The 13,081-nt window shown below is 52.0% G+C and overlaps 3 protein-coding genes across 3 annotated transcripts; 2 read left to right on the plus strand and 1 right to left on the minus strand.

Annotated features, from left to right (window-relative positions):
* The first annotated feature begins 1,089 nt into the window (after window positions 1-1,089).
* On the plus strand, window positions 1,090-5,256 carry LOC100907228 (diphosphoinositol polyphosphate phosphohydrolase 1). Its single transcript, XM_003743314.2, has 4 exons — window positions 1,090-1,658; window positions 3,414-3,569; window positions 3,715-3,799; window positions 4,771-5,256. Exons 1-4 carry the CDS (start codon window positions 1,563-1,565, stop codon window positions 4,923-4,925), a joined length of 492 nt encoding a protein of 163 aa, XP_003743362.1. The 5' UTR covers window positions 1,090-1,562; the 3' UTR covers window positions 4,926-5,256.
* Window positions 5,257-7,344: 2,088 nt separating this feature from the next.
* Window positions 7,345-10,310, plus strand: LOC100907371 (4F2 cell-surface antigen heavy chain-like). Its single transcript, XM_003743315.2, has 2 exons — window positions 7,345-7,389; window positions 8,664-10,310. Exon 2 carries the CDS (start codon window positions 8,675-8,677, stop codon window positions 10,151-10,153), a length of 1,479 nt encoding a protein of 492 aa, XP_003743363.1. The 5' UTR covers window positions 7,345-7,389; window positions 8,664-8,674; the 3' UTR covers window positions 10,154-10,310.
* Window positions 10,311-10,529: 219 nt separating this feature from the next.
* On the minus strand, window positions 10,530-12,874 carry Yif1 (Yip1d-interacting factor 1). Its single transcript, XM_003743246.1, has 6 exons — window positions 12,687-12,874; window positions 11,972-12,224; window positions 11,659-11,883; window positions 11,371-11,522; window positions 10,925-11,232; window positions 10,530-10,794 (listed from the first exon to the last, which is right to left on the minus strand). The coding sequence occupies exons 1-6, from the start codon at window positions 12,712-12,714 to the stop codon at window positions 10,630-10,632; spliced, it is 1,131 nt and encodes a 376-aa protein (XP_003743294.1). The 5' UTR covers window positions 12,715-12,874; the 3' UTR covers window positions 10,530-10,629.
* Window positions 12,875-13,081: the final 207 nt, after the last annotated feature.

Raw genomic sequence — 13,081 nt, forward strand, 5'->3', positions numbered from 1 at the left:
TCATCAACGGAAGATGTTAAATCGATGGAAGACGACGATGCTGAACACCCAGAACCAGAAGGAAGACAGAAGGGGAATCAGAGGGCTCTGAGCCTCGCTCTGAGGTAGCTTCCGCTGGCTCGAGCGATTGTTCAGCTGTCGATGAATGAGTTTTATGGAGTTGAAGGAATCCGAGTAGAATGAAAAAAGAACTCCGTCCCCAATTATTCCTATCACATGTTTTTTTCTCATACCAGGAGCTCATCCCGCTCCTTGAGGTGTTGGAATTGCTTTCAGCAGTCTTCCTTCGCTCCATTCCAGACCCCTAAAACCTCAGAAAGCTGAAAAATGTTATGGAACGTTTCGACCACCCAAAATCCGATTTGGCCCCACTGTGCGGCGTCAGCTTGTCCGGCGATGAGTCGTCTCGGCGTTGAGTTGACTCGACGTTGAGTTGTCCCGGCGTTGAGCTATCCGGCGTTGAGAAGTCGGCGTTGAGTTTTCGGCGATGAGTTGGTCGGCGATGAAGTGTCCTGTACCACCTGGATCACTACTTGATGTGATCTCCGGTGGTAGAAGCTCACAGGAGCCGGGCGTCACAGGAACGACAAAACGCGGATTCTCAGCGCGAATCGACCGAAGTCTTCTAGGACACGAGATAGTGCTCCGGAGACCGATTTCCGTGGAATCTGGAATCATCGCCAGTCGGAGAGATTTCATGGGGCGGAGTCGACAAAGGATGAGTGAACGAGACGATTGACTATGATCTACTATATGGAGTCTATAGTTCTATTGGACCTGAACAGTGGAAATGCCGTTCCGCTGCCGAGGGACCGCCTCGATTAGATGAGATCCCAGGCTAAGATCATCAAAATCATTGTCCTGGTAGTATGAAGAGTGTACATAAAAAGGACAGATTCCATTTTCTTGAAACTTAAAGCACCATAGAATCCTACGGGGGTCCCCGGAAAGATGACTCGCGAGAAGGAACACCGCTCCAGCGTGGCTCACCGAGTTCACAGTTCACCTCTCTCCAGATGAACGGGTTAGACTCAGCAGACGACGCCGAAGCCAGCGACCATGTCGAGTTCAATACAACAACACAGAGCACAAAGAGACGGCGACGACGATCACTCTGGAAAACAGAGCTCTCCAGGGGTCGCTCAGCCTGCGGCGCCCAGAGCTGTTTTTCCGAGAGCGGGTACGATTCGCGTGGCTTGGACGCCATGGGAGCTCGAAGCCCCCGCAGCTGCGGGGGAAGTCGGAAGAGCTCGTGTTTCTAGTACGTGCTGGTGTTGGTAGTGATTCACGGCGTGTGAGTTCGTCCGTGTGTTCTTCTGCTGGTTGGGAGTGCTAGCGCATAGCCACGGCGGCAACCACAGCCGTCTAGGTGCCGACGTCGGTGTCGGTTGTGTTCATCGTTCGGAGTGCAGTGCGGCTCTCTCGAGCCGGATCAGCTGTTGGCGGAGGAAGGATCTCCTTTTTGCGGAGGGAGCCCTATGAGGGTTGCCTGCTGAATTCTGAGCTCGCGTATCATCATACGGATGAACGATTGACAGTCTGTCCACCAGTGATCAACCATTATGAAGGAAAAACCGAACTCGACCAGAACATACGACGAGGAGGGTTTCCGCCGCCGCGCGGCATGTCTCTGCGTTCGAACTGCGGATGAAACAGAGGTTCGTCGATCCGTTCCTGATTTTCCCGCTTGCTTGCCCGCCTGCCCGTCAACCTTGCCCACCGTGTGCGGCCTAGACAAAATATAAGTAGCTCTACGAGTCATCCAGACTATTTGAAAAACACGGTTTGACCGGTGCAAAATTTAGAGACACTCGAGGGCGTCGTACTGTCGTACGGAGAGCTCTTCGCTTCAATGACACTCAAACCGGTTGAGGCTGGTTCTCTCCGAACGTTCACGATCAGAACACTTCGTCGTTGCTTCTGGTCCGTGTTCATGAAGTGTCTCACTCTCGATGGAGTCGTCACAGACAGCGAAGATCATCGCATTCAGCCATCGAACGATTGGATGAAATGTAACGGATAGTTCGCGGATCGATTCGATCACGAGTGGCGGTCAAGGGATTCCCCGAATGGCTCTCCAAATCGCGCACGAATCCGGGAAGGAAATCGGACCCAGCTTTGGCGGCATTCGAGTCGAATTGATGGGAATTCGCCTAGGCCCCTGACTCCTCTCCCGGTGAAAAAACCAGCTGGAGCGATCCCTGAACAACACTTCGACTTACTTGCTCTAGGATAGAGTATGAGAATCTCCTTGATAAATGAGTGGATGATTGTGACGCATCGTATCACACCATTGGAGCCGCCTCCGGTTTGTCGAAGCGGCGGCTGGAGTTTTCACGAGATCCGACTCCAGATCCCTCCTCAGTCAGAAGAGCCAACTCGATTAACGGAGGTGCTCTATCCGCTCTCCTAGACAATGATGGGCCCCGCTTTGAAAAATAGATAGACATATTCGGAAACTCGAGTCCGCCAATCGTGGGGTTCTCTCGTGACATGCAACGCTGGGCTCGTAATAAAGCGAGCGCTAGGAGATCCGCTCAGATACCACGGATTGATCCCCCGACCGCCGAACGCCTGGCGCGTCTTATTCTCTCCCTTTGCGCGAACTCCGCATCCTTGAGAGACACTGCTCGAACGAAGGACAGCCCTCCGGAGGAGTTCTCGTCTGTTCCTGTTGTTTCGTCTGTCGAGGGTTATCGCGAGGTTTCCCGCAGCGAAGAGTTCGACTTGCGCTGGCGGCAGGGCTCGCAGCTTCGAGCCTCGACAGACCCGGCTACGATGGCTCCCTGATACTGTCCTGATAGCTGGGCGGAGGGGACATGAAACATGGACCGTAGGGCTCACTCCGGAAACCTTGGTCGGATCACATAACACAGTTAGATACCAGATCTGGGTTCGACCTGCGCTACCGATTCCTGCGCCTGACGACACGAGTCCTCTCTGTCCGTCCGCTCTAATCCTCGATCGAGGGCCATGCATCATAGATGAACGGTCACCGCATCCACGTTTTGGGTCCAGCATCCGTAATTTCTTTCGTTCAGAGATCAGCGGAATTACAAACGATCGCGATCCTGGTGGTACCAGGATGGCTATTATTGACGATCCGATGTTTCATGTATCGTCTGATCCGGGAACTTCAGAATCTAAACTTGAGGGTTGGAGCTGTTGTACCGCGATGTCTAGCGGATGTGTTTTATGGTAGCGCACAACTCCGTCAGGGTGTACTCTGGAAAAGCAGAGGCCCGTCGTAAGCCAAATGCCTCGTACCTCTATTGTCCGAGGCTATGGCTATGGTCGAGCGGATCTCCGACCAGAATCCTATTTCCTGCGTTCCTCGAAACATGGACATCCTTTCTCGGAATCAAATCTCTCGAATCCCTTGCCGCGCCTTGAGACATTCTGTTCGCTTTCAGATTCTTCTGGTTTCTTCCTCGTCGTCGCCAGACCGATTCATCGTACCCGGTGGAGGTCTAGAGCCCGAGGAGGACGCACCAGCTGCTGCCATCCGTGAGGTGATGGAGGAGGCGGGCGTTAAGGGCACATTAGGAAGATGTCTCGGCGTCTTTGAGGTGAGTCCTAATCGTCAAAGGATTACGATCAGGGCTCCATTGTTCCCTTCATTTCGATAGCCAGCGTTCTATCAGTGCCTTCCCGCCCCGCTGCAATTATCGGTCGATCCCTCACGTATATGCATCTCTCTCCGGTTCCCCTTAGAATCTGGAACGGCGCCACCGGACGCAGGTGTTCGTGCTACAGGTCGAGGATCTCCTTGAAGAATGGGACGATTCGAAGAGCATCGGTAAGCGCCGGCATGAGGAGAGCGATAATTATCAGCGTGCAGGTGTCAATCAGCTCCGACCCGAATAATCCGTGGACATCGATTCGAGGGCGATGTTTAGACGATGTCTTTCTTCGACCTCAGTCGTTACATGTATCTGAGTATGTATACGAGGCCTACCTGAGCCAGCGGTTGGCACTCGGCCAGAGCCGGCGTGGCGCCCCCCTTCGGCTATTAATACATGAAGCTCATGTTCGTCCTCGGAATACGCTGGACTCCGCTCTGAAGATGTATCGGCTCATCGGGTCGTCCGTTGACTCGGATCCCCCTCAGTACGTCCTAATCCAAGATTTGCATTCTTCCGGGCTCTACCTGATTGGATTGGCCGCTGAAGCGAGGCGGAATGATTTGGTTCCGAGCTCCGACGCATTCCGTAGAAGCGGGGTACAAGATATTCTGTGGAGAACTCAGGGCAGAGGCGTGGGCACACCTCCCTCTCGAGAAACCTTTCAGATTCCCTCTCTCCCCCTTGTTCGCCGCCTTGTCTGAGAATTTAATCCTCGGTTTCCAGTCCACTCGGGAAAATGCCGAATCTTATCTCACTCAGGCCGGGGCTGATGGATTTCCGGTCCCCAAAACATCGACACGATTGGGCCTATCACATGGGTAGGGAGGATTAGCGACAGAAATCCTATGGAGCTGGCTCTTCGAGGAATTCAGGTGCTGCCCCTTGAATTCTCGCGGATCAATTCCATTTTCGGAGAAGAGCAAGAGTCAAAGATTCTGTCTGGCTAGCCCCCTAACGAAGAGATATATCGATCACAGCTCCGATCGGACCGGCTCTGGAGGTGCATTGCCGTCAGATGGCGATCGGGAGCCCTCGATCTCTCCTCGATGCACAGACGGAGGTCAAGGCTCCGGTATTACGTGTTCGAGAAAAATCAGGGAGACGATTTCGGAACAGGTCTCGCTAACCGAAACTCTGTTTCCAGGGCGCAAGCGTAAATGGTTCACCGTTCCTAACGCTCTTGAGGAACTCACCGTGTCCAAACCAGTCCAGTGCAACTACGTGGAACTATTGCGGAAGAAGGACAATAAGAGTGGAGACGGAGATTCGGGGAGCGGAGGAAACGTCGCAGTCAAGTAGAGTCAGACTCGTGTCCGAAATCAACATATTTCGGATCTTGCGCATCTTCTATTATGTCATTGTCGGCGAACGTCGCTTCTTCAGCGAGATCGACAAAGTCTGTTGCCGGATGGATAGTCACCGGGGAAACGTTGCGAGGGTTCCGGGAAGTCTTTGTCGGATTCGAATTCGATGGAACCGAGGATCGCCTACGCTCTCGGTCCTCAGTCCCTCGTCTCTTGTTGACTCCGAATCGCTCCCATGAGTGTACGAGCAATGAATGGTAATTGTCATTCGGTAGTCACAGACGAGGGAAGATTTTCTAGGAGCTCGGAAGACTTCCGTCGGCTCAGGAGGTGTTCCTCACGGTCTCCTCTTCCAAGCAGCGTGCTCCGCCTGGGAAGAGAATGAGAAAATGATTTCGTTCGGGCACCGGAGGGCAGCGAGTTCCCATCAGGAACAAGGCATGATTGTAAATTCGCTCATATAGAGCACCTCACGACCCGGCTCTGAATATTTCAGGCATTGCACTAACAAAAGGATGACTTGGAAGATTCCATATAAAATAAACAGGCGTCGATTTGTTTACAAGCTGGCCACATCCTAAGAAATCCGAGAAAGAAGATTCGAGTCTTGGCTTGCGGTAGTCTCCGGGAGGCCATCATCGCTAGGAGCAGCGGTCTCACTGTAGCTGAAGAAAATTTCTCTGCGGTTTCGAGTCGCGATACGGACCCTGATGATGAAAGGAAGTGTCTCCGTGTGCGAAATTCCCCAAGTCCGTCGTTGAGAACAAGCTTAAGCGTGCTTCCGAACCCGAAGTCTCTCTGGAGAAGAAGATGAAGGAGGCTCGAATATCTAAAGGGAGGTGCCCATTACTATGAGGGAGGAGATGGAGAATGGGCCAGAAGAAGTGTCGATCGAATGTTTTTCGAGCATTTACCCCGAGCGAGCTCGCGCCGAGGACCTTCATTCTCAGCCGATCATAAGCCAATTCCCCACGATTCCAGAGTATTCGGAGCTCAGCAAACCAATAGAATTCCCTCACTTTGAAACTCGCACACCGGTGCGATATCCGCTCGCTGGCTAACATTGAAATCTTCCTGGTCTCTCGTGAGGTCGAGGAACCCTGAATAGGGAGACGCCGCCACTTGCCTGAGGCATGAAGCTTCGATGACAAATCGAAGCCTCAACTCAAGAGCGGTCCAATCTGCGCCAGCGGGAGTTTATCGAATTTGTTCGGACTCGGAGAAACGGAGCTGTGAAGTGAGAAATCGTCTACCAGAGATCTTCCGCCTCCATGAGGAGCTCAGGATTGATGGCGATCGCTCTCCGACGTATCGAAGCGATCCCTGGCTGATTGTTTGAAGACATCGGATCTGGTTACGATGTACTGAGTACTGGAGCGAAGGAGTTTATTTCCAGGCATCCGCAGAACGGTGAACATGGGCTGCGCTGACCCCCAGTCGAAGTAAGCGGGAGTTGACCCCAAATCTGGTCGAAGTTTTCGCGGGAAAGGGGAGCAGTCGGAGGTGACGGGGCACAGGGCAAGCCTGCATGCCGTGCGGGGATAGCGCTTCTGCTATGCCAAAACTCGACCGCTCAAAATTTCTGGTTTCTGTTCCGAGAACAAGCCTTCCAGACCTGCGATCGAGCCCTACCCCAACTGCTCTCATCCAGATACTGAGTGAGAGTGTCCTGAAGGTGACGCATGATTTGAGCGCTCAAATTGATTTGCACTCCAACTACATAGCACAGAATCGCTGAGGATTCTCGATACGGTTTCAGCTGAATCCCGCTCGAATTCTCAGCACGGATCATCGACATCACCGTTTTCCCTCACCCATCGGCAGATTCTGTTTTTTAATGTGATTTCACCGGCGTTTTCCTTGTAGGCATTCCTCATAGGCTGAACATACGTGCAGTCGCCAAACTCAGCTTGCGTATAAGCGCACGATCAAGCGCTATATTTAGTTTACGAAAGTACGCCGTACAATGCGTAAAAGCCGAATTTCATCTTTGCTTCGAAGAGCTTGTGCGCCCTCCTGGTTTTTCGCCGTCTCTGTGGAACAAAAGCTCGGGTTATGGCGTCTCCGACGCCGGAAAGATCTCACGATTGGGGCAGATCAGTGTGGAATTTTCTTGAGACAAACTAGATAGCCGTCAAACTCGTTACACGGGTGTAGGGGAGGCTGCGCTGATTGGCGCGAACTTTCGAAAGAGACAGTCGCTGCGGTGTCGCATACAAAAATCCAGAGTATCTGAGCCTCAGTCCCGCAGCTTTCACGGTGTGCTCCCATCTAGATGCTAACGTTGGGGGAAATCCGAGAACTCCCGGAAAATCGAGATTCCCGATCTATCTGACAACCTATGCGCGTTCCAATCCTCCCACGTTAAACCCTCTCGCTCCTCTCTCGGGCTCCCTCCTCCCCGAGACGACCATATTTGTCACTCGAACACGCTCATCCGTAGAGGAAAGTCTTTCAAGGTGAGTTTTTCCTGCCGGAGAGGACGGGAATTTCTGATTTTATTCAATATCCCTCGATATGGTAGCTGAGAGCCGGGAACGAACCTCACACAGCTTTGTGAGATCTTCGGCTCAGCTCGGTCTGTCCGGCTCAGGTTCGCGGGAAAATGCCGAGTGAGGCGTTGGCTCCCGATTCATTCGCGAATTGACCTCGATACCCCAGTCGAGTTTCCCCTAAGCCAGCTCCATATGGGCGCGCGGAGATCAATCCGGAAGGATTCGAGCTTCGCCCCTCAATCTGATCCTTGGTTCGGAAGATCCGAGGTTTTGACTTTCGGCTCGCATCCTGCGAGTCTGACGGCTGATGCAAGACCTCGTTTCCTGTTGGTCGGATTCCTAATCAATTCCACGGGTGTATCTTCCGCCTGAAACTACGTGGCTCTCACAGCTCGTGATCCGAACCTCATTCTCAAAATCTAGACGATATCCTTCATAGCGTTCGACTTCCGACCATGTTTGCACCCAACTGCTCGGAGTACTAGCGTCGCACGGATGAAAGAGAATGTTCATTTCGCGAGGAGACGGCTCCCGTTCAGTCTACAAGTGTGAGACAAGTGCTGAGTGGATCTTGAACATTGTGTGGCCTCTTTTCCTTTGTCAGCGAACCGAGATAGCGAACTCCACGAGTGGAGCTTCTTATTGCGACCGAGCGCTCATCATAAACTCATTAGACGAACATGAAGCGATCTCTGGGAATACTCATCGGCTGTCTTCGTGCCTGTTTCCGTCTCGCTTATCTCAATAATTGCGAGGACCGCTGGCTGATCCTTCTCGATGCGCTAATGACCGTTGGACGGCGGATCAGCTTCCCAATCGAATGTTATACACTGTGGATCAGGATGTTCGATCCATATATATCGAACCAGACGAGCGAAATCGGGAGGAAGACCATCTCTTGTCTCGCGGTTTCATCGAGTTTCGAACGAGAATGATCCGAGATATCCGTTCGCATTCTGGTCGTGCTCTCGCCGACACGATAGGAGCATGCGGTCTAAGATGCGCCGCGTAACTCGAGCTGCCAGGACGAGACTCACGGTAGCTCCTCCTGACTCCGGGCACGTCGCTTGTCAGAGGGAGCCTCGGCGAAATCCGATCCGCGCCTATTCCCGAAACCGGTCCGTCAGTTCACGTTGAGCCATATTGTGGAAAAAATCGTTCACGACTCGGGCGGAGTGAATGTGCGGAGTTAGGTCAGGGAACAAATTCCTAAATGAGTCGAATATTCACCTTTCCAGATACGTCAACAATGGGGGATAAGATGCTGGAGCAGATCGACGAGAAGTCGAAACTCACGACTGACGGGGACACCGCAAAGATAAAATTCCAGAGCTCCACGAATGGCGAAGCGAAAATAGAGATGCCGGAAAATGGAGCCGCTAGTCAGCAGTGCGGGCTCACGAAGGAAGAGCTCATGAAGTACGCGAATGATCCTTTCTGGATCGGCTTGCGCAGGACACTGCTGGTTCTTTTCTGGCTTCTCTGGATCGCTCTGCTCGTCGGAGCGGTGGTAATAATCGTTGCCACGCCAGGTTGTCCGGCGGCCAAGGAGCCGGAATGGTACGAGAAATCCCCGATTTACGAAGTTCGCGTCGACAAGTTTGTCGACGGCAAGCTTCGTGGGGTACATCAGAAACTGCCATACCTGAAGGATATTTACGTCTCTACGATTGTCCTCGAGGAACTCTTCAATCCTGCGGAGCAGCGTGTCATAAGCCCGGACATTGGTGATCTCAACAGCCTTGCAGACCTCACTAAGGAACTGAAGGTCATCCTGAAAATCCCTCTTTCTAAAATTCAACTGAGCAGGGACGATGAGCAACGGAAATTGGCGGGAGCGCTCGTTTTCTGGCTCGACAAAGGCGTCGCAGGTTTTATCTTCGATGAAATTGATCTTATTCCGGAATCGACATATAGGAACGACTTCCCTCAAGTTGTCAAGGATTGCGGCGAAATTATCGCCAATGCCAGCACCAGGGAATTCCCCCGAGTGGCGATGTGGTCTTCGTACACTCGACGGCTGGACGAAGCGGAATTCTGTGTACAGAACGGTACCTTCATTCTCGACTACGGATTGACCTCGCTCCGGCGAGGCTTCACGGCATCGCAATTTTACGAGCAATTCGAGCGTACGACGCAAAAGAACCGGACCATGTGCAGAGAGAATTTCGTGTTCAGTAATGGTGATATCAAGCCCCTGATCGAACGCGTCACCTCCGCGGAACACGATCGAATCATCATGTTCACGTTGTTGGCCGACGCAACTCCGTTCGTATACTTCGGGGAAGAGCATGCACGAAACGATACGAGCTTGCCCGATACTCTCGAGAGGAAGCCTGGGAATCGGCCCATGGCCATGAACTGGAAGACTGTCGAAGCGTTCTCGAAGGCAACCGAAAATAATTATTTCCGTCTCTTCAAAGATGTCAGCAAGATCCGTTCGAAGAACGAAGCTATACTAAGTGGAGAGACCCACCTATCGGTCTTGGACGGTTCGGTGGTGGCAATGTCCCGTACCAAGAAGAAGAATCCGGGCTTTGTCGTCGTGACAAATTTCGAAAGGTCTGCCCGAACGGTGAATTTGACCGAGCTCGGGCCCCATATCCCGGAGAGTGCGGAATTGACGCTGTTCTCGACGAACAGCAAGACTGCAAAGGGCAAGCGCAACTTGCAACAGCTCAACATAGAAGGCGAAGAGACTCTTTTGTTCGAATTCCCATCAATCTGAGAGACTATATCCTCCGACGCAGCGAGGAACCAAGCCTAGAACGCATCATTTAGAGCTATGCTTACTTATATTTTCCCTCAAATTGAGATTCAGTCAAAGGCTTATCTTGGCTCGGAGTCATGAATCAAAAAATAAACTTTCCGTGGTTATGATTCGCATCGCAAGTCTTCCGCCGCTTTTTCTTTCCCAATTAATGCTACTCGTGAATCATGAGGATGGCCTAGTATCTATTCTCGCGATCTCCACGCCATGCCCGATCTTGATTCGACGACATTTTCCTCCACCAATCGCATCGTTAAACCATTGTCGAATAACATTCGGTGCAGCCGGGTCGATGGGTCAGGGGTGTAGAGAGGGAGGTGCCAACTGACTTCGGTTCGTGCGGAGATACCGTTTATTCGGCCATCTCGAGTAATATTATACAGTTCTCTCTTCCAAAACAGCGATATTTGTTCTTCAAGTGTCGGCGTATGTCCTCAAGCTTCTAAGGCTGGAGTCAAGAGCAGCGAGTGCGTCATGAACCAGATTACCGCCGGTTGAAAGAAACAAAGTCCCAGAAGCAGATACAGAGACCGTCGGGAACCTTCGCCGAAGTGACCGGTGCCTGGATTTGAAAGGAACGCAACTCGCAGCGTCCGTAGCTGTGGAAGATGAAGTTTATTTATTTTTGCTCTCTCCCGTCAAACCCGGATTGCTGTCAATTCACGGGAGACATATATTATGTAGGCACGGGGCTCGGATTTCAACGATCTCCGACTGAGCTGCACTGACCAGGAAAAAGCCGAACGTTAGGGAGCAGTAAATTCCGGCCGAGAGGTAACCGAGGTAGCCCAACGGGATCGAGACGAGAAGGGCGAGGATCATCGGTACGAACTTGTAGCCACAGAATGCCATCAGGTCATAAAGCTTCAAGTAGGTGTTGATGTTCAAGATGTACAAGGCCATCATGATCAGCACAGTCTCTAAAATCATTATACATAGGCTCCAACTGGCTTGCATGCCAAGCACTTCAGGAGAGAACCTATTCTCGAGCCCCATCATGTACGCCGATAACAAGATGTACGAAACGAACGCCATGGCTGAAATTATTGAGAATACACGAATCAATCCACAGCCTTACTATCAACTCTCCAATCGACCTCAAACGATTCATAGATCCCGGTTACAAACGCTCATGACACGACAACTTCATGGCTATTATCTCACTGTGAGCGTACTCGGAATGTAGAGGTCCGGAGCGTTGACGTCGTAACGAGGCGGTACCGGCTCATCTTGATTATAGCTCAGCGTCCAATTCTTGTGGGCGAACGGGAAAACTAGCAGGAACAGTTTCTGCGAAACATATGATGTGTCCACGGCGAAATAATATCTGGAAAGAATCGGTGTTTGAGAGGGGAGCTTAAGCCTATGGATATACATCGTCAATTGCTCGCCGATCTTGGAGAATCGGGGGTATGAGGGTGGATAGAAACGGTTTTCGATACGAGACGTCCCAGCTCACGCACTTGAGTTTCGAAATTGAGACGTATTTCTCAATTTTCTCGTGTACGATTTCTCTACCGTGGCCTGCAAGATTCTGTCCGTACTGCATGGCCATCGAAGCCATCGGGTCATTCATTAATTGTTGCGGATTGAAATACTGCGGTGGAACGCCGGGTCTATTTTGGTAACCCATCGGGGTCCCCATCGTAGGCGAGTATTGCGGGGGACCGCCAGCATTGTTGTGCAAGCTAGAAAGAGAAAAGATGGACTCCGTCAGTCATCTCGAATTCCTCAGCGGCTGTCTCCGAACGAGGCATTGGCAAGCGGTGCACTGACCCTGGCAAATGCTGCTGCGATTGCTGATGCTGCATCTGCTGCTGCTGCCCGAACGGGTCATACGGTGGGAGGCCTTGAGGCCCGTAATCGTTGAGTCCTAAATCGTAACTTTCCCATCCTTGTCCAGACGATGCCGACTGTTGTGGATAGTAAGGAACAGACACAGGGCTCCCGCTTGGAGCTTGGGAAGTATCCTCGAACAGCTGCGGGCTCTGTGACTGATTCGTGGGTGTACGATTGTACTGCCGAGAGCCTATAACGATGGGAATATCTCGAATGACGGACGTTCAAGAAGGGGAACAGTCCCGAGGATCGGGAGGATTCTTCCGAACGCCACGCGTGACGTCTCACCAAGGATCGGGAGTCCTCGGGGTAAACGGGTGAAAGACGCTGATTGGAACCTGCGACATATCATCTACCCTTCGGTAGATCAGTGAATCTAGCCATGAGGGTGGGGTAATGACTTCAAGAAGCACTCCGGTATCATGACAGATTCGCGTCAGCTGATCATTTCAGCTTCATTAATTGTGCAGACAGAGCGCTTGATCCTCATCACTCATCAGCAGTATGCAGAATGCCATGACTGTGGAGCTCGTCGAAAAGCTCGGAAAGCATTAAGGTATTTCGTGGACCCCTATGTTTCCATAACGGAGTTCTTGCCGGCGCTGCATACTTTCGATGACGTGTACTGGGAATTGAACGGAAAGCCACTCACCGGGCCGGGTCGGTCGCCGCAAATCCATACTCTCCTCTATCCTTCTGCGGACCAGATGTCAGCACGGAATAATCAGGCGGCTCTGACCGCTGAGTTTCGAGGACTGTTGACACGGAACGATGTCGCCAAGGCTATTGTCGTATTTGAGTTCGGAGAAGAGACGATGCTCTTCCGTCGCTTACTAAGCGACGGATCAGCGAGTTTCCTTCGGGGAGTGCGGAAAGCGATCATCTGGTTCCGCGTGCGCGGAGATGCCCATATCTGAAGTCGTATCCTCACGGTGGACAGTTTGTGAATCGTTTCGACGCTTGCCAGTGGATGCCTCCCACTGATCATTGTCGGTGGATTGCCTGTGCTTCGTTTCTCGGTGCTGTCACCACGATTCAAAATCCTTC

This window comes from Galendromus occidentalis, unplaced genomic scaffold, assembly GCF_000255335.2.
Source record: "Galendromus occidentalis unplaced genomic scaffold, Mocc_1.1 scf7180000077442, whole genome shotgun sequence".
NCBI classification, from domain to species: domain Eukaryota; kingdom Metazoa; phylum Arthropoda; class Arachnida; order Mesostigmata; family Phytoseiidae; genus Galendromus; species Galendromus occidentalis.

Excerpts from the sequence above, each read along its gene's own strand:
- Yif1 (XM_003743246.1), bottom strand. The coding sequence starts at position 12,714 with ATGGATTTGCGGCGACCGACCCGGCCCG. Across the intron at positions 11,884-11,971 it reads TCGCAGCAGCATTTGCCAGG|CTTGCACAACAATGCTGGCG; the intron begins GTCAGTGCACCG and ends TTCTCTTTCTAG. Across the intron at positions 10,795-10,924 it reads TAACGTTCGGCTTTTTCCTG|CTACGGACGCTGCGAGTTGC; the intron begins GTCAGTGCAGCT and ends CATCTTCCACAG.
- LOC100907371 (XM_003743315.2), top strand. The coding sequence starts at position 8,675 with ATGGGGGATAAGATGCTGGAGCAGATCGACGAGAAGTCGAAACTCACG.
- LOC100907228 (XM_003743314.2), top strand. The coding sequence starts at position 1,563 with ATGAAGGAAAAACCGAACTCGACCAGAACATACGACGAGGAGGGTTTC. Across the intron at positions 3,570-3,714 it reads GATGTCTCGGCGTCTTTGAG|AATCTGGAACGGCGCCACCG; the intron begins GTGAGTCCTAAT and ends GGTTCCCCTTAG. Across the intron at positions 3,800-4,770 it reads GGACGATTCGAAGAGCATCG|GGCGCAAGCGTAAATGGTTC; the intron begins GTAAGCGCCGGC and ends CTCTGTTTCCAG.